The sequence below is a fragment of the Numida meleagris genome, chromosome Z, assembly GCF_002078875.1.
Source record: "Numida meleagris isolate 19003 breed g44 Domestic line chromosome Z, NumMel1.0, whole genome shotgun sequence".
In the NCBI taxonomy this organism is placed as follows: Eukaryota; Metazoa; Chordata; class Aves; order Galliformes; family Numididae; genus Numida; species Numida meleagris.
In genome coordinates this window covers 19,781,584-19,804,781 of record NC_034438.1, presented here as the reverse complement: position 1 = coordinate 19,804,781, position 23,198 = coordinate 19,781,584, and the positions used below count along the sequence as shown (strand labels likewise).

Below are 23,198 nucleotides of genomic sequence, written 5' to 3'. Positions count from 1 at the left end.
AAGTAGCTCCACAGACAAATGTCAAATGTTATAATTCAAGTATAACAACACATTTATGAGTCCTGTACTATTGTATGAATAGATTTTACCAACCTTTACAATTTTGTTTACTTTGGCTGATGTAGTAGGTGGTGGTGGTGTCTCTGGGCTAGGTTCAATATCTTCATCAGGTGCAAGATCTGGATTAAGTGAAAATATGCTCTCCAAGTCAATCTATTTAAAATAATAAAAAAAATTTATGAGTTTAAGAACAAATTCATCTTGTCCATTTCTGTTGTAATGTTTGAGAATAAATAAAACATACCCCAAAGTATTGCCCAAAATAAACAAAAATACTCCACAACAGGTTTTATCCCACAGTAAACCACAATCCTATGACTGGAAATGTCTCATTTCAGATTTGCTAAAAAAAAATCAGAAGTGTTAGCTGTCGTCTTAGTTGAAATGTACAGCCTTTAGAAAACAGATCAATTAATAATGGTGAACAGATATTCAGAATTAAATAGTGTGATAAAACAGAAGTAGCTAGCATTATTGAAGAAAACTGACAGAGTGTTCTGAGTGCCACAGAGTATTCTGCAGCATAAAGAAACCATCTTAGCTATTCGAAATTTCCCAGACAGTGCGAAAGAAACAGACAAATTACCACTATCCAAAAAATGAGACTTGAACCTGTATTAAATATATTACTCTGTTCTTCTCTTAAAGGGTTCTTCATTCAAAATGCCATAGCCATAAAACCTAGCAGGGGAAGGAAGGAGAAGACCTCAAAACTAGCAACCTTCAGATCCACTGAAACCTAGCTTCCTAAAGGCCTTGAATAGTTTTTGTTTCTAGACTGCCATTTTCACAGTCTGGACCTTTCAAAGACTTCATTACTGTATGAATTCTTTGTGTCCAAAAGGATGAGCTCAGATAATGAAGCCACAAGAACATCTACCTATTTTTTTTTGTTTTGTTTGTTTTCATCAAACTGGTGAGGTGTAATTATTTCTGAGATGTTTCTCCAAATCCCACATTTGGAGGCTAGTTAGGTTCAAAACTTCCAGGAAGGAACAACAAAATGTAACTGAGACACAGAAAGACAGTTTCTTAAAGCATGAAAGTCTGAAAAATTATTGCCAAAATAAGTTATGTAAATAAACAATGTAGCAGTTCAATTCCTCAATAAAACATGCAAATCCAATTCTAATCTACTTCTCCCACTAGTTTCCTGTCTGAACTGCAATTCATTCTCCTTCTCAAAAAATCTGATTTTTCTACTTGTAAAAAGGGGTTAACAAGGTCAGCCTTTGTAGCTGGGTTCAAAAATCAACAAATAAAATGTATTATTTAAAAGCTATGACACTGAGATCAGGAAGTGAAATTTAAAATAACAGAAGACAATGTTTGCCCAAAAGCTTCCATTCAAAACAGTCTGTAACCAAAGAATCATTGAATAAATGAAGTTTTGTATTTTATCTTCCTTTCCACTGCAAATTCCAAAGCAACATTCATGGAGACTACACACCCTTTAAAAACAGTGAGGTTCTAAAATAATTAAGTTTACCTCTTTGCCCTTAGTATCTCCATTTTCGATCCACTCAACAGTTACACTTTCATTATCTTCATTCAGGGACGTTACCATAGCTTGATGAATTCGGCCTAGGAAGGAAACACAAATGATCACTTCTTAGGAGGCGGAAAAAAATCCCAGAATTTACTCGAATCCTTGTATGCTGAGAGACAGGAAGAAGAGGGTTAAAATAGAAAGGAGCGTAAGTAAAAATGATTGCTGGTCACATACTGAAAGTTGGCTTTAATGCAATCTGCTAGCAGAATGGGACAATGAAATAATTCAAGGAGCAGAAAACAGTGATAAGTAAGCAAAATACCATTTGAAAGCTACACCTAAGTGGAAAAATCTTTTTTCTGCGGTAAGTTTTGCTAAGATTTCCAACAACACAGCAGAGAATTTACTGTAGTGCACTCCACAAAGGTTTTCTGCCTCCTTTGTAGGCTAATACAACATTAAATGTCCTGACATAGGAGTAAAGCACCCTAAGATTATATTCTGACATCCATCCAATCAGTTTGTAATTCAGCTAAAATTAAGTTGCTTGTAACAATAATACAAATCCTTGCTTTATAAACAACTGCTAAGTTACCACTGCTATTACTTATCAAGTGAAAGATCTCAAGCCAGTAAGACCCCATAAAGAAGAAAAAAACAGTAAACCTTTGGTTGATAAAGATTTCCCTTCTTAAACACGTACATTGCTTTTTCTTAAAACTAACTTCTATAATATTTTATCCTATCTTCTAGACATGGTAGCAAGGAGTAATTGCAAAAGCAGAGGAGCCATGCACTGACACAAAAGGATCAAAATCCAAGTGTCACATTGATTTCATATCCACACTTTGCCCTAAAAACACCAAGAATCAAGCTTTCTAAAGAAATGCCCAATGCAACTGCTCCTCTGATACCCTCCTTTAACAAGCCACTGCACAAAAAAACAATATGCTGTTGAACTGAGGAGGAAATGCAAATGATACAGTAAAAAAAACAAATCCTAAACAATGTTACTCCCCAAAACAAACAAACAAAAAAGAATAAATGCAAAGCTCTTGAAGCCTTACACACCCAGCAAGATGCATCTTAAACCTTCCATGAATTCCCTCAAAATTGTAGAATTTTAAATTATTACGGCTTACAGCCTATGCACACCTACATCTGGTGAACGCTACAGATGCCCTTACTAGGCTTCATTCAGCTTGGTTGAAGACCAGATGTCGACACAGATTCCCAGTCAATTATCCAAGGCCAACAGCAGCCTGGTAATTCTCATATCAATAGCTCACACTGCCCATGTTCTCACACTGCAGCAACTCATGTGCAACCACTGTTCCAAAATCATACCTGCCTGTCACACTCAAATGATGGTTTCAGTGACCTAATGTCAGTACCAATTGTAAGCCAGCTTCTGGATGCCAAAGAACCACATGCCACTCCCAAAACAAGCTGAGCTTCCACTGTTAAATACGAAACCCATCTTGGCCCTTAGCTATCTGTCACTGCTCAGGTCTCCTCCACTTTACATATTCTGGATAAACTGACCATGACTTGGACAGACGTACAGTTTACTGGATAAAGAATTGTTTGGGAAGCCAGTCTCGAAGAGTCGTGGTGAACCGAGTTAAATCCAGTTGGCAGCCGGTCACCAGTGGTGTTTCCTAAGGCTCAATACTGGGGCCAATTCTGTTTAATATTTTTATCAATGATCTCGATGAGGGGATTGAGTGAACTCTCAGTAGGCCTGCAGACAACATCAAGTTGGGCAGAAGTTTTAATGATCTAGAGCGTAGGAAGGAGCTGAATAGGCTGCACTGATGGGCTGCACCCAGGTGTATGGCATTCAACAAGGCTAAAAACCAGGCACTGCTCTTGGGTCATAACAACCCCATGCAGTGGTGCAGGCTTGGGGAAGATCAACTGGAAAGCTGCCCAGCAGAAAAGGACCTGAGAATGCCAGTCAACAGCCAGCTAAACACAAGCCAGCCGAGTGCCAAGCTGGCCAAGAGGGCAATGGCTTCCTGGAATGCATCAGAAATTGTGTGGCCAGGAGGTCTAGGGAACTGATTGTCCCTCTGTACTCAGCCCAATGAGACAGAAATCACCTGAAGTGTTGTGTCCAGTTTCAGGCCCCTTGCTACAAAATAGGATATGGAGGTGCTGGAACTCACTTAGAGAAGAGCAACAAAGCCAATGAAAGAACTGGAAAACAAAACCTATGAGTGGCAGCTGAGGGAACTGGGGTTGTCTTGTCTGGAGAAAAGGAGGGAAAACCTTATCATTCTCTACAACCACTAGAAAGAAGGCTTGCAGCAAGGTGAGTGTCAGTCTCTTTCCTGAAGTGGAAAGAGATATGACGCAAAGAAGTGGTCTCCAATTGCAGCAGAGGAGGCTGAGGCTGGAAATTGGGAAGATTTTCTTCGTGGAAGTGTGGCCAAGCATTGGAACAGGCTGCTTAGGGAAGTAGGAGAGTCCTCATCCCTGGAGACGGCACTAAGGACACGTTTTAGTGATGGGACTTCGTGGGTCAGGTTAACAGCTGAAGGTCTTTGCCAACCTAACCAATTCTATAGCTCTCCTTCACTAAAACTCCCAGCTCCCAAATCCACCCATGTTTTCTCCTCCGTATATTGTTTCAAAATTCTGGTTTAGCTATTTCAGTCATGATTTGGTAGTTTTTCAAAGTAAATTTGTTATAAACTCCAAGTCTTTTAGGGCCCACTGAGGGACAGAAAGGAAAAAAAACCTTAAACAGTATCTCAAATTATCTCATCTAATAGACCAAGTAACAGATGTATGTTTTTAGCACTTCTTTTGCTGTAAAGGCTACCTAATCATTCACATCCAGGTAAACCTAGGCAAAAAAACAATACTGCAAGTGTCAGAAAGATACCACCAAATCTGTGCAGTGCAATGTCGCATTCAGAGGGATGGACCGAATACAACTCAGACAAAAGCGAAGCAAATGCAGGGACTCATGCAGCAGCTGGCTCTCCGAGCAGCAGCGCTTTCATGTTTGCAGCACTTACCTCACAGTGAACATTACATTACATAACCACTTCTAAACTCTGCACTTGTATTTGCCTGAAGCATAAGCATAAGATTCATTCCTCCACTTAAGTATGTTTAGTAGTTAACTTATTTAAAAAAAAGTTTCCTCTTTTTTTGGTTCCTTTCCTCCAGCATTTGTTAGTTTCTATGCCTCTGAACCTTTTTTTTTTTTGAATAAACACTGCTGTTTGTGCTTCTTGAGCAGCGCTCTCACACATGTCCCTGCACTCGCGTGCACACTGAAGGCAAGGTCTGGATCCTCACATGGCAATACTGGTACTTAAGTTGCTCACAGAGGGGAAGTAAATGGTAACATATACACTGCCATGTTTACACCATGCTCATTCAACACAACAAGCAATATGCATGAAGGGCACAGTTTTCACTTTCCTGTGCGCTCATCAGCATGGATTTTGAAAAAGCAGGCACATGAACAGGAACCACAGCCATGCCCTCCTTGCCACGCTCGGACCTTCCTACATTCTTCTACACACAAATAATGTTGTGCAAATATATCCTGCCCTCGGGACTACATCCTAATTCTGCTGGTGATCGTGCTGAAGCAGACTCACTCAGCAAAGAACTCCTGCACTTCATTTCTCTGCTAACGCTCTTCGGATAAACATTTTTGTGCAATTTTTATTTGTGCAACGTTCTCAGTATACCTCTGTCCAGTTTTCTGCAGCTAGTAAATACCCTTTAGTGACTTAATTTTCTGCAAGAACACTCTGTTGTAGAACTGCTTTAAAGAGCTCTCTGATTTGCTAGCAAAGTATAAATACAGCCCACTTTTTTTCCTGTAGTGCTACCACTTCTGCTGTTGCTACAAACAGCAAGCTGTGACTGCAAGGACACAAACACTTTTCATCAGCAAGGAAAATGGCAAGACCTAACAAGTTTAAATAAATATAATTTTCTGCTTTAAGGCATGGCCCAGCTGTTAGAGGAAAACTGATATGTGAAAGATGTAATGCTAGTGAAACATATACTATAAAATATTATAATACTCATTACCATCTCACCGGCTTTTATAAATTTTATTCACAGCTGAAACCTGTGACAGGTGTGTCACAAAGCCATCATATTGCCTGTTACTATTTTTGATACAGAATAAATAATAATTAAAATCTTTTTTAAAGGTTTAATCTTTGCCATAACAAGTCAAAGGAGATCACAGTAGGCTGATGAATGAATAGAAAATACTAAATCCTCTCACAAACACAGTAAGCCAACATGCCAGAACAAAAGAATCACAATAAGTCTTCCATCTCTATGCCAGACTTCATCCACTCCCTGGCCAAGACAGTCAGGATTGAACTAAAAAAAAAATTAACAAAAATAAAAGTTATGTCCAACTTCCAAATATTAGTGGCTTAAATAGAAAATGTATACACTGCAATGTTTAAACTGGAAATGTACCCATACAATTTGTTCCTCGAGATTCTTAATACGTTATTAAAAGTTTACATGTTACTGAACTGCCAGAAAGCACATTTACATTTACAATTGCCTCTTGCTCTCTGCAAACAGTATTCCATTATATTTTTCTAGTACACAGATGAATACAGCAGCTGTGAAATTCAGGAATGCAAGCAACCAATTAGGCTGGCATAAACCTCGCCTAGCATATAAAGCAAGACCAAGCTGCAAATACTAAAAGCATAGGAGCCAAAACAATCTGCAGAGTGTGGCTGAAGACAACATGTCTCATTTCTGGTGTATTTTCTACAGCTGATATGAAAATCTGAAATGTAAACATGTTCATGTAAACATGAATGTGTGTTACAATAAAATAAAAAGCACATGATTACAGAAAGTCTATCGTCACAGACACCTCAAAAACAAAAGAAGAAAGTCCAGGAACAGAGGTGATACACTGGTTCTTCACTTGATTTCCTGCTCCTCTACAGATGTGATCGGTAGTTTATGGCTTAGACAGGGGCACACTCTTCACTGGGTAAAAAACTGGCTGGATGACCCGGCCCAGAGTGGTAGTGGAACAGAGTTAAATCCAGCTGGTAACTGTCATCACTGGTGCTCCTCAGGAGTCAGTACTGGGGTCTTTACTGATGATCTGGTTGAGAGAATTGAGCGCGTTCTTGTTAAGTTTGCAGATGACATCGAGCTGGGAAAAAGTGCTGATCTGCTTTTGAGGGTAGGAAGGCCCTACAGAGGGATCTGAACAGGGTGGATGACTGGGCTGAGGCCAACTATATGAGCTTCAACAAGACTAATTGCCAGGTCCTGCACTTTGGTCACAACAACCGCATGCATCACTACAGGCTTGGGGCAGAGTAGCTGCCAAGCTACAAAGAGGAAAAGGATCTGGGAGTGCTGGTCAACACTTGGCTGAACATGAGCCAGCAGTGTGCCCAGGTGGTCAAGAAGGCCAATGGCTTGTATCAGAAATAGTCCTGATTGTCACCTTGTACTCAGCACTGGTGTGTCCCCAACTCAAGTACTGGGTTCAGTTTTGGGCCCCTCACTACAAGAAAGAGATGGAGGCCCTGAAGCATGTCCAGAGAAGAGCAACAAAGCTGCTGAGGGGTCTTGAGAACAAGTCCTATGAGGAACAGATGAGGAAACTGGGATTGTTTAGTCTGGAGAAGAAGAGGCTCAGGGGAGCCTCTCTACAACTATCACTATCTACAGCTATCTGAAGGGAAGTTGTGGTAAGGTGGGGGTCAGCCTCTTCTCCCAGATAACTAGTGATAGGATGAGAGGAAATGGTCTTAAGTTCTGCCAGGGAGGTATAGGTTGGATATTAGGGAAAATTTCTTCTATGGAAGAGTTCTAATGCATTCAAACAGGCTGCCCAGGGATGTAGCGGAGTCACCATCCCTAGAAGTGTTCAAGAAAAAGATAGATGTGGCACTGAGGGACATGGTTTAATGGGCATGCTGGTGATGGGCCAATGGCTGGATGAGATAGTCTTAGAGATCTTTTCCAAATCTTAATGATTCTGTGATTAGAATTCGCCCCGTCCCTGGAGGCATTCAAGGCCAGACTGGACGTGGCTCTGGGCAGCCTGGTCTGGTGGTTGGCGATCCTGCACTTAGCAGGGGGGTTGAGACTCGATGATCCTTGAGGTCCTTTTGAACCCAGGCCATTCTATGATTCTATGATCACAGGCAGAACATTTCTGTGGGACACAGTTATATTGCTACCGAATTCAAAACTGTAAGTTATTTGAAAAGGGTGTTATTTGTGTAAATAAATTCTGTCAGATTGTAAAATCAGACCACACAGAAAACAAGACTGCAAGTACAAGAGTAAGACAAAACGTATATGAAGCCACAAAATACACATTACAATACCCTCACCCTTATCAATACAAGTGAAGAACATCAACTCTCCACTCAGAAGAAGTAAGGCAAGCAAGAAATACCTGCAGAAATAACAAAACACTTGTATTGCAATAGCCACTGATGCAGAAGGAAGAGAGAGCGAGAGCAAATCTGCAGGGTAAATCAAACATTTTAACAAATCCTCAGTACAGGTAGCAATACCAGCTATTGCTTCATAGCAAATACCAAGCTGTATTTAGATCCTTACCTCTTTGAGAAAACTCAGCATTTTCCATCTGCAAAAGTTCCTGAAACTGCCACAACTCTGAAGCAGTGATTAATTACAATACTAAATTCATATCGTTTCCATACTCCTGTTACTTTTCAGAAATGCAAGTTACCAGCTGTAAACACGAGCTGGCATTTTCTAAATTACAGCCTGTGCTAAGGCATTGGTCAGCACGTGACTCAAACCATTCTTTGCTCTTTCAAAGTAACTCAAGAAATAAGGCTTGAGAAAGGCCACAGCCTTCCCCACCCTTCCAAATAATTAGGGTGCACTGGCCTAAAATGAAACTGCATTTGTACTTTTTATGCAGAAGTTTAGCAAAACCTTAAGAATCTTAGAGATCTAGAAGTTACAACTAAGCACACACCCTCAATCAGGCTATAGAAAGGAAAACTTCATAATTTCTAGAGATTTCTCATTCCTCCCTCCCAAAGCAGCAGCAAGACTTCAAATAGCAGCATTAACCTACCACTATCAAACAACTGTTAAAGATTTGTCAGCTTAAAATCAGGCAATTTTTAGTTTGCTCAGGCTATGGATCCCTTGACATGACCAACACTCTCTAAAGGAAACTCAGAGCTTATGTTACATCCTCTGTAGCTGCCACTTTTTTGAAACACAAATGTGTTACATTAGCTCAGACAGCAATAGTAGTTAATGATAATAGATAATAGTAAATGTTTCATAGATCAATTCAAAGGTACTGTACAACTTAATGACCACTGCAACAGAAGCTACACATTACTTAAAGGACTACAATGGCCATTTGTGAAACAACTATGGTTTTCCTAATCATGCCCACAAAGGACTAACATGACGTAGTCTCATTTACAGGCATCTGGACATGCTTTACCTACACCCTCTGCCCCTTGATATTCAAAAAGTAAAATTACCAAAAATAGAATTTTTCACTCTTTTTTAAAAAGAATATACATCCCAAGTCATATACAAAATACTATGTTTATGTATGCTTAGACATAAGGTTGCGAATCACGAAGCAGTATATACAGCATTACTGCGTTCCTAAAAGCTCTCACTTGTGCTGTGGGCTCCAATGCAGACAATTATAGTGGAAGGACTTTGCCGCTCTTAGAGAGCCCTGAGAGGAAAAAAAATTAATAATCCTTTGCCTAGCAATGGCTATTGCGATCTTCCAGGAACAATTCCAAGGAAGAACAGAATCCCAGTTGAGATGTCTCCAGTGATATTAACTGTGTCAGAGTTCCTATTAGTTTGGTCAGTGCTTGTCATGTCTCTCCCTGCACTAGATTGTCACAGATCTTACTGACAATTGTCAAACAAATGAGGAGAAAAAAAAAACCCACAAAGCTCACATGCCACTGAAGTTTAGCTTCAAAATACAAGGAGCACAACAAAACACATGCAACTTTACCCCATCCAACTATAGTTCTACTTGCTCGGTCTAGCTGAGTTAATTGCTTTCATGACCACACCTCCTCCAAATGCATTTACAAGAGCTACATCCTCCAACTGCTGTCTCAACTCTGTCTTACTCCAATAGTTGTTTCTTCTTCAATCTTTTCACACTGCAATTCACTACTGTTTTTTCTGCTGTTCTTTCATTTTCCATGATGATCTCTAAGATTTCCCTCTACATTTAAAGCAAGTTTGTGGTTTCCTCAGTTAGCAAAGCATTGTGTTTATTACTTCTCTTCAATATAGGTCCAGTTTATTTTGAGATGTGGAGTCAGGACTCTTGTAGGTTCATTTCAAAGCACATTATTTCAAAGTAATGAGCTCCTCACATCTTGCTTTTATTTACTTTCAGAAGCATTCACTGCCAGTGGAATCAATGGCTGTTATGACATTCGCTTCACAAAAGACTGAAAAAGGAACTCACTGCTTCAGCATTTGGAAGCTACAGCTCCATATTGCTTCCGTATGTGTCAGTGTCAGAAGGAGACAGAAGACTTGTTCCTCACGCTGCTCGATTCATAAACAAGTATAACAACGGATAACATATACACTCATATCTAAATACTTATCAGGCAGTTATTTCTACTGTACCATGCCAGTCAACCTGTCACCTTGGATAACAGCCAAGTTTACCATATAACTTAGACACAAAAATGAAACTTTGAAGGAAGCACCACTCCAACTGTATCTAATGCATATTACCATAACTCATATATAGAAAACCTTTAATAATCTGAACACATTTCACTTTTACATTATTAGGCTGCGTGCCTCTGCTGTTCACCCCAGCAAGTTGGACAAGCACCTCACTGTCAACATACATAAACTTTTTTCCAGACTACACGTGGCCACAGTCATTTACTACTCTTTCTTTCATAACTTGTACAAAGACACCAGTACCAGAATAGCACATGAGACACCCATATTTGTTTCGGTCCAAGTATCTCCTTTTTCAACACTGGCAACTGAGATGAGGTGCAATAGTCAACATACAACTCCATACTGCAACACACACTGCCAAATTACAGCAATTCTGAAATTCCATTCACTTCTTTACCACTTCATACTTGTGGTCCACAGCTGCTTGCTGGTTAACTAGAATGTTGAGATTTTTCTCCTGGCATTAATAGTTTATGAACTCCTACGTTATAGTAAATGCATGTTTATTTTGTGCCATTATGTTTTACTCCAGTTTATTTCATATTTCATATTCACAGAATCACAGAATGGCCTGGGTTGAAAAAGACCTCAAAGATCATCGAGTTTCAACCCCCCGCTGAATGCAGGGTTGCCAACCACTAGACCAGGCTGCCCAGAGCCACATCCAGCCAGGCCTTGAATACCTCCAGGGACGGGGCATCCACAACCTCCTGGGGCAACCTGTTCTAGTGCGTCACCACCCTCTGTGTGAAAAACTTCCTCCTAATATCTAACCTAAATCTCCCCATCTTAGTTTAAAACCATTCCCCCTTGTCCTATCACAATGAACCCATGTAAACAGTCATTCCCCCTCCTGTTTATACGCTCCCTTCAAGTAGTGGAAATCAGCAGTGAGGTCTCCCTGGAGTCTTCTCTTCTCCAAGCTAAATAAGCCCAGTTCCCTCAACCCTTCCTCAGAGGAGAGGTGCTCCAGCCCTCTCATCATCTTGGTGGGCCTCCTCTGGATCTGTTCCAAGAGCTCCACGTCTTGCTTGTGCTGGACGCTCCAGGCCTGGACACAGTACTGCAGATGGGGCCTCACAAGAGCTGAGTAGAGGAGGACCACCACCTCCCTCTCCCTGCTGACCACTCCTCTTCTAATGTAGCCCAGAACATAGTTGGCCTTCTGAGCTGCCAGCACACACTGCTGGCCCATGTCCAGTTTCTCATCCACCAGGACCCCCAAGTCCCTTTCCACAGGGCTGCTCTCAAGGATATCTTCATCCAGTTTGTATAAATACCTGGGATTACCCCAGCCCAAGTGCAGCACCTTGCATTTGGTCTTGTTGCACCTCATTAGGTTCTTGTGGGCCCACTTGTCCAGCCTGTCCAGGTCCCTCTGGATGGCTTCTCTTCCCCCTACTGTATCCACTGCACCGCTCAGCTTGGTGTCATCTGCAAACTTGCTGAGGGTGCACTCAATTCCACTGTCTCTGGCATTGATAAAGATGTTGAAGAGTACTGGTCCCAAGACTGAGCCTTCGGGGACACCACTTGTGACCAGCCTCCACCCTGACATCGAACCACTGATCACAATACACTGGCTGCATCCAGCCAACCAGTTCTTAATCCATCAAACAATCCATCCTTGAAATCCATACCTCTCCAATTTAGACAGAAGGATGTGGTGAGGGACCATGTTAAAGGCTTTGCATATTCTTCCCACAAAACAAATCTCCAGAGTTGATATTTCCATTCTAGCATAGTAATGAAGTTTTCCAAGAGCCATGTTACTTTTTGTGTCATAACGAGGAATGAACAACTACAGTGGATGGAAAAAAACAGCCAGACAGTTCCAAAACAGACCCCAGAATGTACACTGCTAAGTAGAAAATTAGGCGTTTCAACAGCATCTTTCTTAAATACACTACAGCTTTTGTACTAAACTTTCTCTTAATCATTTTTTAAGCTTTACAGAACATTCTACTGAAATTCAGAAGAAATGATGGACAAACTTCATTCTTGATCTGAAATGCTTGTATAGGTACATTCCAGCAGCCTAAGCAGCATGCCTCAAGACCCTAGACCCACTTAATTTTTCTTACACTCTGACCTATACAAAAATAGAGAGAATACTGCACTGTAGCTTCTCACTACAATGCTTTTAGAACATGAGCACATGCCAGCTGTCCTGCAATATTCAAGAAAATACGGAGTTTGATGCCTCATAAAATGCAGAAGGGCTGTTCAGACAACAATAGCCAAAATGATACAGTTCAGTTGTCTTCTCAGCCTAATGTGTTGCAGTTTTGGGGAGCCGGAGGAGAGAAGGGGTTGTTTTTCTTTAGGATACAGGCTTATTAAAAACTTTAGCTAAAAATTTACATGTTATTTTCCAGCCTGATTCCAAATTACACTAAGCTTGAGGTCTTACCATCTGGAAAGACCAATTTTTGGACAGTCAGATGCCACAACAACAGTGAGTAACTCTCAAAAAAATTGAGTGCACAAAAAGGCAACAGATGAGCTTCAACACAGAAGGCATCCAAAGAAAAATCTAATTTTGGGGTACACAGTGCTGAAACCACTACTAGAAGTTACAACTCAAGCAAAAGATCCCTTAAGATATCACTTAGAGTTTTCTGAAATCACTGATTCAATAAGTAGCTCTGACAACAACAAAAAATGCCAATAACACTTACCACCCTCAAGAAGATAGAGAATAAAATAAACCGACACTATGAAACTACAAATAAAACCTGGCTGTATCCACATCTTAACTACTGTTTGCACTAGTCCACACATCTCAAAAAAATGATGCAGCAGAATTAGAGAGCGACAAAAAAGATGGAGAGAACAAAGCAAGCAGAAGTCAAAGCACCTGAGGCTGCTCACCTGCAAGGAAAAGGCCACAAACAGATTTGGTTAAACTTTATAACCAGAAAAGATAAAATGAGCATAAATATTTTCTCACCAAATCCTAGATTCACCAAAACACTAGAACCAGGAGCACTCTCCAAGTTTCAGGCACATGAAAGCAGTAATGCATAGGTCTATTCAGCAAGCAGTGAATTTCCAGATCTCACTTCCACAAGAGATTTACAAGTCATGCAGCATACGTTGCTTCAGAAGGGTATTCGATAATCCCACAAACAGTAGGTCTATAAACAGGTATTTAACAAGAACGTGCAGAGCTGGACTTCTAACATACCAAGTACAAAACTGCAGATACTAGGGAAAGATGATCAGAAGTCTGGAGCACCTCCCCTACAAAGACAGGCTGAAGGAGTTGTGTTCAGTCTCAGTGAGTTGTTCAGCCTGGAGAAGGCTGCGAGGAGACCTCATTGCACCCTTCCAGTATTTAAAAGGGGATTATAAACAGGAGGGGAATCAACTTTTTACAAGGGTAGTCAGTGACAGGACAAGGGGGAATGGTTTTAAACTCAAGGAGGGAAGGTTTAGATTGGATGTCAGGGGAAGTTTTTGGGTTTTGTTTGTTGTTTACAGAGTAGTGAGATGCTGGTACAGGCTGCCCAGAGAGGCTGTGGATGCTCCATCCCTGGAGGTGTTTAAGACCAGGTTGGATGGGGCCCTGAGCAACCTGGTCTAGTAACAGAACTGGGGGTTGGTGGCCCTACCTATGTCAAGGGGGCTTGGAACTTGATGATCTTTGGGGTCCCTCCAATCCAAGCCATTCTACGATTCTGTGAAAGACAAAGGCACCAGACTGCAGTCAGTGGCAAGGCTGGCGAGGTTTCCCTGAATAACCTCACCTGCTGCCAGCGTGCTAGACCAACCATTAGTGTGACCCACTTGGACATTTGTTGCAATAGCGGTTAGCTTTGTTTAAGGTGAGAAATGACACTCCAAAAAGATGGAAACCACTTAATAAGCTTCTAAAAAAAAAAAGTCCAACTTTCCAATTTGACTATGTGTTGTATAAAAACAAAAGTTTTCCTTTACTTTTCACAAAGCAATCTTACTCATTTTGTCTTACATACACAAAGCAATCTCCTTCCAAAACTGCAAAAAAAGCCCAAACCAAACCAAACGAACCACTAATTTCCAATATTCACACAAGGTTTTCCAACTCTCTCTGGTTGCTTCATGGCCTGTTTGAGCCCTCTGCAGTTCCAGATTTGAGGAAGTAATTGGAGTTGTAAACATCATTCAAAGGATAACAAGACATTAACATATGACGTTATAGTATTTTCTGTCCTGTAACTCGTTTTTCCTTTTCTGTGTAAGTGAAGGTTTTCTTTGAGTTACTGGTAATGATATTTGCATATTTTCTGTCAGATAACAAATTGTAGTTGTAGGAATAATTCAATGCCTTCTTATAAGTGTTCTTACTTTTTTTTTTTTTTAAGACTGAACATAATTTGACACCTTCTTACACATTTAGTCAGCAGTTACTTGGAGTTATTTAAAACAACTTTGCAGACAGCTTCCTTAAAGTCTTTTAAAATTGCTTCTGAAATTACCACTCCAGTCTTCAACTGTATGTTTTTACAGGTCAAAGTCCTTTTTGTTTCAATACAGTTACAGTATGTAGGAGCAAAGGCAGATTCAGTCAAGTCTCTCTTTAGAGCAATACTGAGTTTTAGTGGTTGCAGAAGTTTTTCACCTTTTCTACAACAGAATTTAAGATCGTGGTAGATTAAAACAGAGTGGTGAATATTCTCTGCCAAGAGACTGAGATGACTTCTCCCTCCCTTCCCCCTTCCTCATTTTGTTTATTGCTTAAATGAATGGCAGAGACCTCCTTTTCATGATTTTGTTTTCTCTGAAGCTGACAATAGCTGCATAGAAACAATAGCTTCTTGCATCACACATAAGATTTCTAGCAGCACCACTTACAGATGCTTTCAATCAGTACCATTTTCCTTTTTTGATCTAGCCTATCACAAAGTTTTTTTCCTCCTCTTATTTTACAGCATCACACTAAGTAAGAATATTTATTATTACTTAGTTTATTTCAGAGTTGTCAAACATTGCCACTGGTTAAAAGGCAGAAGCCTTACATTTTGTACACATCTAAAGCCTGCATTTGTCTTAGCTTAACAAGGTTCTAGGATTTCAAGATCAAACCATTAAGGAAACTTTGAGAAATATTTTAATTCTTCTGTGTGGTTTGATAAAAGCTTATTCTGTCTTAAAAATCATCTGGTTGGGATTTATAGTCACCCCTTTCATCATCACCTGAATTCCTTATTCCATTAAACTGTCAAGATAAACTTGGAAGTTTAATTCATACGTATGGTATAAAGAGCATGCAAATAAAACAAAAAAGTTTATCAGTAACTTAGAGTATTGTAAAAATCAAAGTGTGCATCTGTTTTTCAGACTGAATTAATTTGTGTTGACCTCTTCTAGAGCCAGAAATAGGGCATAAGTATGCTTCTAAAGAGAAAGCTTTATACAAAGCTCTCGCTCTAGCTCCCTCCACTTACATACTTGGTGGGTTCATCCATTGAAGGCAATTCTTAACTTATTAGCTGGTCAGGAAAGACGACAATGAAAATGCTCATATATGGGATTACACAGAGCTTTCAGTGCCTGGTGGGAGCCATGATAAACTCAAATTTGCACTTAACTACAAAGTGTCAATGGAATTAATAATAACTTGAAAGCAAAATAGTACCCTTCTAAATGAAAGGCATGACCAGCCCACTGCTAATGATGCAACCAAGACCAAAGGTTTACTACCATATGCAACATGTCATATACCTGATGTTATTTCTGCTTGGATTGCACAATTGCATTTTACAGTGTCATGGGATTATCAGCGTTGCGAGTAAAGCGTGAGTGGCAAAGAACAAGCAGACTTTTCCCTCTAGGAATATGAGAAACTTGAAATTTGCTTATGCCTGATGCAGCCAGCACATCATTATGTAGAAACAATAAGCTACCCTGAAAGTAGTATTATTTGAACAAAGAACAAAAAGTTCCATGATTATATTCAAGCCTTTAAGTAATAATAACCCTCACTCTTTTTAAGACTTAAATATAAGATCAGACTCTGAGGCTGTTCAAATAAAAAAAAAACCTGCAGAGAGAAAAAAAAGCCCTGAAAAAAAACACCAAATAAACAATTACAATTTACCTGTTTGAAATTGTCAGTTGAAGTTCTGGGTAGAAGCAAAGTTATACAAAATTATCTCTAAGAACTCTACTTACTCCTATACTCTAAGCAATTCTAAAATTAACTTGGGTTCCTAGCAACATAAAAGAACTGAATTTAGACTGTAATAGTAATCAAGAGTCTTCTAGGTATGGTCTGCTCATGTAAACAATTCCGGTCACCACAAACATAAATAAATAAAAGTATATATCTGATAAATTAATTCCCTTTCCTGGGAAAGGTAATTCCAATGCAATTTTTTAGACAGCATTATCACTTTATGTCTAATGGATATAAAATCTATCATTAAATACTGAGCAATAAGCAAATTCAAAGACATCAAAACTAATTGTGCATAACATTCTCCAACAGAGAAATGGTAATACAGTCTTCCTTACATTGTCCCTATCTATGTCAGCTATTTTTCCCCGAAGAGATTAACAAGACACAGAAAAGAGTAGCAAAGTACAAGAACCACTAGCCCCATATTCTGCCTCCAACAGTGGTTTTACTTTAGAAAAGCATTTACTAGGATAGATATTCTTCACCATCTTCTACAACAGTTGACCTGTTTATCACGATACTTTCGGGAAAAGGAACAAAATGCATTTCTAGGGTATCAGACACGGTCAGTACCATTGCATTGCTACATACTTACTACAGAATTCAAAGCATCCCTTTGCAGAGGTCATAGTTGTAGGAAAATCATGTCAACCATCTGTCTATCTCTATATTTGGAACACCATAACAAGCTATAGTCTTCTTAATTCTTGGAGTGAAAATAAAAAATAGTACTGAACAAGAGTATAGCAACTGTGAATGTTCTATGGAAAGGAATGAGGACAGAAAAAGAAGAAACAGCACACATTACTGAACAAACAGTACAAACAGGTTCACAGTTATAACCAATTGCAGTTTATGACAATTTACATCTGGACTGACATAGTTTTATTTCCATATCCCCCTCTCTCCTATACATTTAATGAAAAATTAAATTAAATTAATGAAACTGATGCAGCGGACAGACAAAAGAAGCCCAGAATCAACCAGCCTAAACAGATGTGGAATCACATTCACAGTAAAAATCACTGCAACTAGCTTCACTAAGATAAGTGTCTAGAAGTCTTAAATGAGTTTTTCATTACAAAAGATGCATTACACTTTCACTAGAACCTTTCACCCTAAATCAGGAAATACATACTGAAAGCATCTATGAGTCCAGACAATGTGAACTATGCTACAGAGACATGATGAGAAATTGATTATCAAAAGCAAATGTCTTAAAAACTATTTTAAATTTCAAAACTCATCATGACTGACTATACACTTCGTTTGCTGCACCTTCTCTCTACTGAACAAAATTCAGACTGCTTGGGAACCCTTGCTGCAGACTTCTGTATCTTAACTTTGCATTACATTGGAAATTTAACTTAACTCCGAAAAGCTAACATAAACCTTAAATTTATCAAAAGGCACTGGATTCTTTTACTCTGTAATGTACATTTATAGTGAACACTGTTTTGGTGCTGACAACGGGCTGGTAACACGATGCTTTTCCTGATCTCAAGATTCCAGAGATACAGTACAGCAAGGATAGCAACATTACACAACAAAGAATAAGATGGGAGAAAAGTTTAAAAAGATAAATCACACTTCATGATGTAAGCAATAAATGCCTACAAAGGAAAAGCTTAATAGAGAATATAGCAATGAAATTAACTTCTTCCATTTCGTTACTCTCAAGCACTAAATGAATAAATAAGCTAGATGGCACGTTCCATAGGTCAATCCAAGAAAAATGCTGTTTGATTTAGTGCTTCAGGAAAGGGGCTTGTCTAATAAATACTTCATGCTGTTCAATTTTTTTTTTTTTTTTTTTTTTACAGTCTTTGAATAAGTAGATATACTAGAAGAACTCAAAAGAATAATTTATCTTTTAGAACACATACAGGTACTTTTGCAGCGACAATAGTTTTCACTCAGGCATGACCTGTTTCCAATGATTCATCTCTTCCCACCTCAAGGATCAAGGTGTAAAGCCATGCTTGATGCCATACTGTCAAGAAACCTTATGACAAAGACTTCCGTTCATAAAGCCGTAAGAAGAAAACAGGAGTAAAACTGGGACCACGCAAGAGGCTACTACAGGGAGCAGGTGGAAAGAGCAGTAACTACTAAACAGAAATGAAGGATAGGATTCCCCCATAACATAATGGGAGGGAGGAAAAAAAAACATGCAATATAAACTATAATCCAAGCAGCCATATACAGCTCTGTATTAAACACTGAACAAAAAGATGAGAAGTTTCTTTGAAGATCAGGATTTCAACTCCTGTCATTCAAGAGCTATTTATATAAAACATAGAAGACCTACATAAATACATGAGAATCTTCAAGTTACAAAGGAAATCCACTTACTGTATATCAAGAGCTGAATGCTTAAAAGTGATTTTAAAAAGGATATGGCAAACTTAACACATACTCCTGGTCAACCCTTTGGTAGCAACAATCCTCAGAAAGCATGGGTGTAACAAAATGAGAACCTGAAAAGGATGTCTGAACATTGGACCCTCTAGCTCTACCAGCAATAGCAGACTTGAAGCCCTGTGTGTGATCTGGCCACTAGGGAAGGACAGTAACACATTGTGTCAGCATGGTTTACATAGGGATTAGGTAATTGAGTCAAATGATTTTTATGTGGAAACAAAAAAGGCTTAATCACAGGGAAATAACAGATACATGTCACCAAAGGAAAGAGTAAAAGCACGCTACCATTTAAATCTACCCTCCAGAACCTGTAAAATAGGGTAACTACCCAAACCTGAACAGAATTTTATAGTGGCATTATACCTTCTATCTTGCTATAAAATTGTTGTTGCTATTGGGAGCTGCACATAAATGTCAAGATCATTGTACCAGATTACCCAAAACACAGAGGATGGTGTAGGTTTGTCAGTGTCTATTTCATGGAAATTGGGCTTTAGAAACAACAACAAAAATCACAGCTTATTTATTGTGTTTGAAGGCAAAACAGTCACCATGATGTTTTGGCAAGCATAAGCACAGAGTAGCTGCCAGTACGTTTTTGGACTAAATGGATTTTCTTTGACCACGATCATCAGTTTCAGATGCTTCAGAGGCATATGAAAGAAAATCCAAAGCAGGTGATTACAAAATAACATCACTGGGACAAGACTACTTCCTGCCTCCCATCCGTTAGAGGTTATTTAAACTACAGACAGGTAGAACAGAAGCTACCTTCCCTGATTGCCTGTGGTTTTGGTGTTTCTTTACGCTTTAGTACAGAACTGGATATTCCCATCACCCATACCAACATCCTCCTTAAAATTACGCTATGCTTCCAGCATCCACGTCTTCTAGTAATAAGCTCCACATGACATCTGTTGCCAGTTCCTACTCTTTTCTCAGTTTCAAGTTTTCTCTTTCAAACACTGACAGCTCTCCTGGTGCATTTATTTAAAAAAAAAAAAAAAAAACCAACAACACAAGCTCATGATCTTTTTTTCTTACAGCATCTTTTTTTTCCTAGAGGTTCCATCCAGTCTTCGGTTACCCTTCCCAGTGACAAGAAGCTCCTTCCTCTTCTCCTCTGCTACATTATTTCCAGCACTGGGAGAACACCACTTTAATCTAGCTCCTTTTCAAATGAGCAATTACATAACTCATTCCTCTGTTCTTCTAGGTAGTATTTCAGATTTGCAGAGACAAGAAAGAATACGAACAGCCTGAGGAAGAAACAGACAGAACACAACTGGACTGGAAAAGTAAATGAAAAATACCAATCAGCTTTCCAAAGGTCTGCAGGGCATAAAACAGATTTATCCTATTTCATCAAAAGACTGAAATTAAGGAAAAAAAATTGCAAGTTATTCTTTCTCTGTATAGATCTTCACACAAGATAATGTGGATAATTCATAAGAAGTGAGGATATGGGTATAAGTTCACTTGCAAAGCAGTGGGTTATTATTTTTTAAGCAAGAGGAATTCACCACCAGACAAATGTCTGTATTTGGACCTCAAAAAGAAGCAGCTCTGGACAGGGCAAAACACCCACACAGCCCACTTTCCAGCTCTTCAGTGAGATAAGCACATTTTTCATGACTGGAACCACAGTTATTGCTGGCAATTCACAAGCTAAAAATGAACAAGCTCTCCCCCATTTCCAGAGCAGATTACCAAAGCATATTTCAAGTAACACCCACAAATTACACTGAAATAAGTAATAAATTTCAGTATCAGAGGTGATTATAAAAATCTCAAATAGCTGACCACTTGATACAGTGTTACATTACATGAAAATAACAAGTTACCCCATGCAATTGTAACTGGAAATATTATCTGTAACTCTAGACAACATTTATACCAATATTTACCCAACTGAGAAAAAACAGATACACAGCAAGCAGCTCTGTAGCGTCAGTTCTTGAAAATGCTGAGTTTTATCCAAATACTGGTTTTCATGTGTTTTTGGCCATAAGTTCTAATAATGCCTTCCATTTGTACATCTATTTTCTATTCAGACATATAATAAATCTCTTGTGAAACACTTAAACCTAATATTTTCAGAATAACAAGATGTAACCTTTCTGAAAGGTTCTGGTCTCATTCTCACATTTGTTGTGTTTTATATGTTCATATGTTCTTAGTAATATTGTTGTAGTGAACAAGGACAACTTTAACTGTGATGTTTCTACCAAAAAAAAAAAAACCGCAAGCTATTCTCTTAGCTCTATTTTTCTCTGAATAAGAACTATCTGGAATCAATAGAACTCTGTATTCAAAAAAGCATTCAGTGTAACTGGTGGACAGATGGGAAAAAATACACACTTTTAAAAATGAGCCCATTACCAAGAAAAAAAAACGCACTTTATTCAGCAAATAAACATTAACATAATTATTTAAAATTAAATTTTGTAAATTTAGTTCTAAGGAATAGGATTTCCTTAAGACAAGACAGTGTGGAAAAGAAAGGCCCAGACTGACCAACATAATGCTTCCTCAAAAAATTTCTGTAAGAGTTTTAACTGTGCTTTCAGCCTAGGGTACCTCATATGATATCAGGCCCTGATCCTACCTGGGACACAGTTCTGGGTTTCACAGGTCCAGGTACCTCACTGTTACTGAAGAAGATCGTACTTCACACCTCCTCTTCGTCCTAGCCATGCATTTTCTGATACTTTTGAGGTCACAGACCATCTGACAGTCATTTGAACCCCTAATACTGCAGAAAACTATCATATCCAGAAAACTGCTAAATTAATGCAATTAATACATTATAGCAGGAAAAAAAAATACTGGCAACAATGAATGAGACAGTCAGTAAGAACAACAGAACTGGCAGAGGCACACTCTCTTTGTCAGAAGCAGCTAGATCAATCCTGATTGCCTGTGCAACCACAACCCAGCTTGCTAATAGCCTATCTTCTGAATGGCAAAGCAGTCTACATGCAATCTAGTGAGAGCTGCCCAGTATTTGTCTCAAAACGCTACCTTCTATGCTCCATGAACATCTCCACCACCAGTCCAAAAGGAAAGCAAGCAATCATTGCACCAACTAGGATCTGCTAACCCTGGTACAACTCTGCAGCGTGGCTGCTCACACAAGGAGCATGCTAATGCAAATACTCAAAACCCTATGGTTTGCACAACTGCTAAGACGTCCCCCTACTCTGCTACTGATAGGTAATATTTAACACGTTGCATCTCATACGTAACTAACACAGCAAAATATGTGAATTGTTAATAGGAATGAAAATTAAGTATTGTTATGTTCAAGAGTTAACGTTCACACTTCTGGCTTCAGAAGTGAGCAGAAACCTGAAGAGTAGGAAAAGAAGGAAAACAAACACTGAAGCACTGTCATGCCTTATCTTTGAGAAGACATTCAAAACAGCCAGCAATACGTATGAAAAATTGACACAGGCCTTGAGAAACAGTTGTAAAAGTTGCTATGGAGTTTTCTGAAGCCTCCTGAACTCTGCAGGAGTTATGCAAATAACTACTGAACCTATCAGATTCTTCATGTGACACACAAGCCATCAAGCTCAAACTGAGGGTTTGGTTTAATACTGCATCCAGCTTACATCAAGCATTTGATATTTTTGGTAGGGTTGAACCACACTATAGGAGATGGGAAAGACAAACTGCACAAAGATGCTGCTCGTTTCTGCTTCCTGACAAAACCATGCTGACCACCTCTGGCTCTTCTCCCCTTCAAAACATCTGGCTGTTATCAAGCTCCTGAACACTGGAGAAAAATAAAATATCTTCCAGAAGAAGCCAGCAGAACCCCACCCTGTGCTAGGAGGTCTCAGACCTCATGGAGGCTGGGAATGGATGACACACTCCCACTCACATCAGAGAGCTGAAGGCACGAGCGACATGCCTTGCTCTTTCCCATTCAGCCCTCTCCATTCCGGCAGAGGCCACGACCCGGCACCTCGGTGTGGCACAGCACCTTTAATTCACACGGCCTTCCAGCCAGCCCTACGCAGGCTCCGGCCAAGGGATGCTGGGCGAGACGGGGCGCACTGGGTCCCAGCAGAGAAGCAGCCACCCACGGGCACAAAGAGCGGGCACTTCCCGTATATTTTAATCCTATCTGAAATAATACCACCAGGCCTTCCATCACGCGACGGCAGCGTCCAAAGGCATTTCTGCCAGCGCACGCCGCGCTGTCATTTTCTGAGACCACAGCCACCACGCCAGAGCAAACGCGAAGTTATCTCCGTGCCCCAGCCACCTCCAACACCGAACCCCCCCAAGGCCCTCCCCTCCCCGAACCTTCCGTCTCTCCTC

The 23,198-nt window shown here is 39.6% G+C and overlaps 1 protein-coding gene across 5 annotated transcripts in view; it reads right to left on the bottom strand.

The window, feature by feature from the left end:
• Nucleotides 1-23,198, bottom strand: part of KIF2A (kinesin family member 2A) — a 56,522-nt gene that overhangs the window by 32,857 nt on the left and 467 nt on the right. For 4 of the 5 annotated variants that reach the window (XM_021379686.1, XM_021379690.1, XM_021379688.1 and 1 more), the window contains exons 2-3: nt 1,550-1,644; nt 94-213 (exon numbers count right to left, since the gene is read on the bottom strand). In XM_021379686.1, coding sequence (XP_021235361.1) covers nt 94-213; nt 1,550-1,644 — 215 coding nt within the window. Of the gene's footprint in view, nt 1-93; nt 214-1,549; nt 1,645-19,910; nt 20,171-23,198 lie in introns of those variants that run through there. The other variant, XM_021379687.1, reaches the window with a different exon arrangement.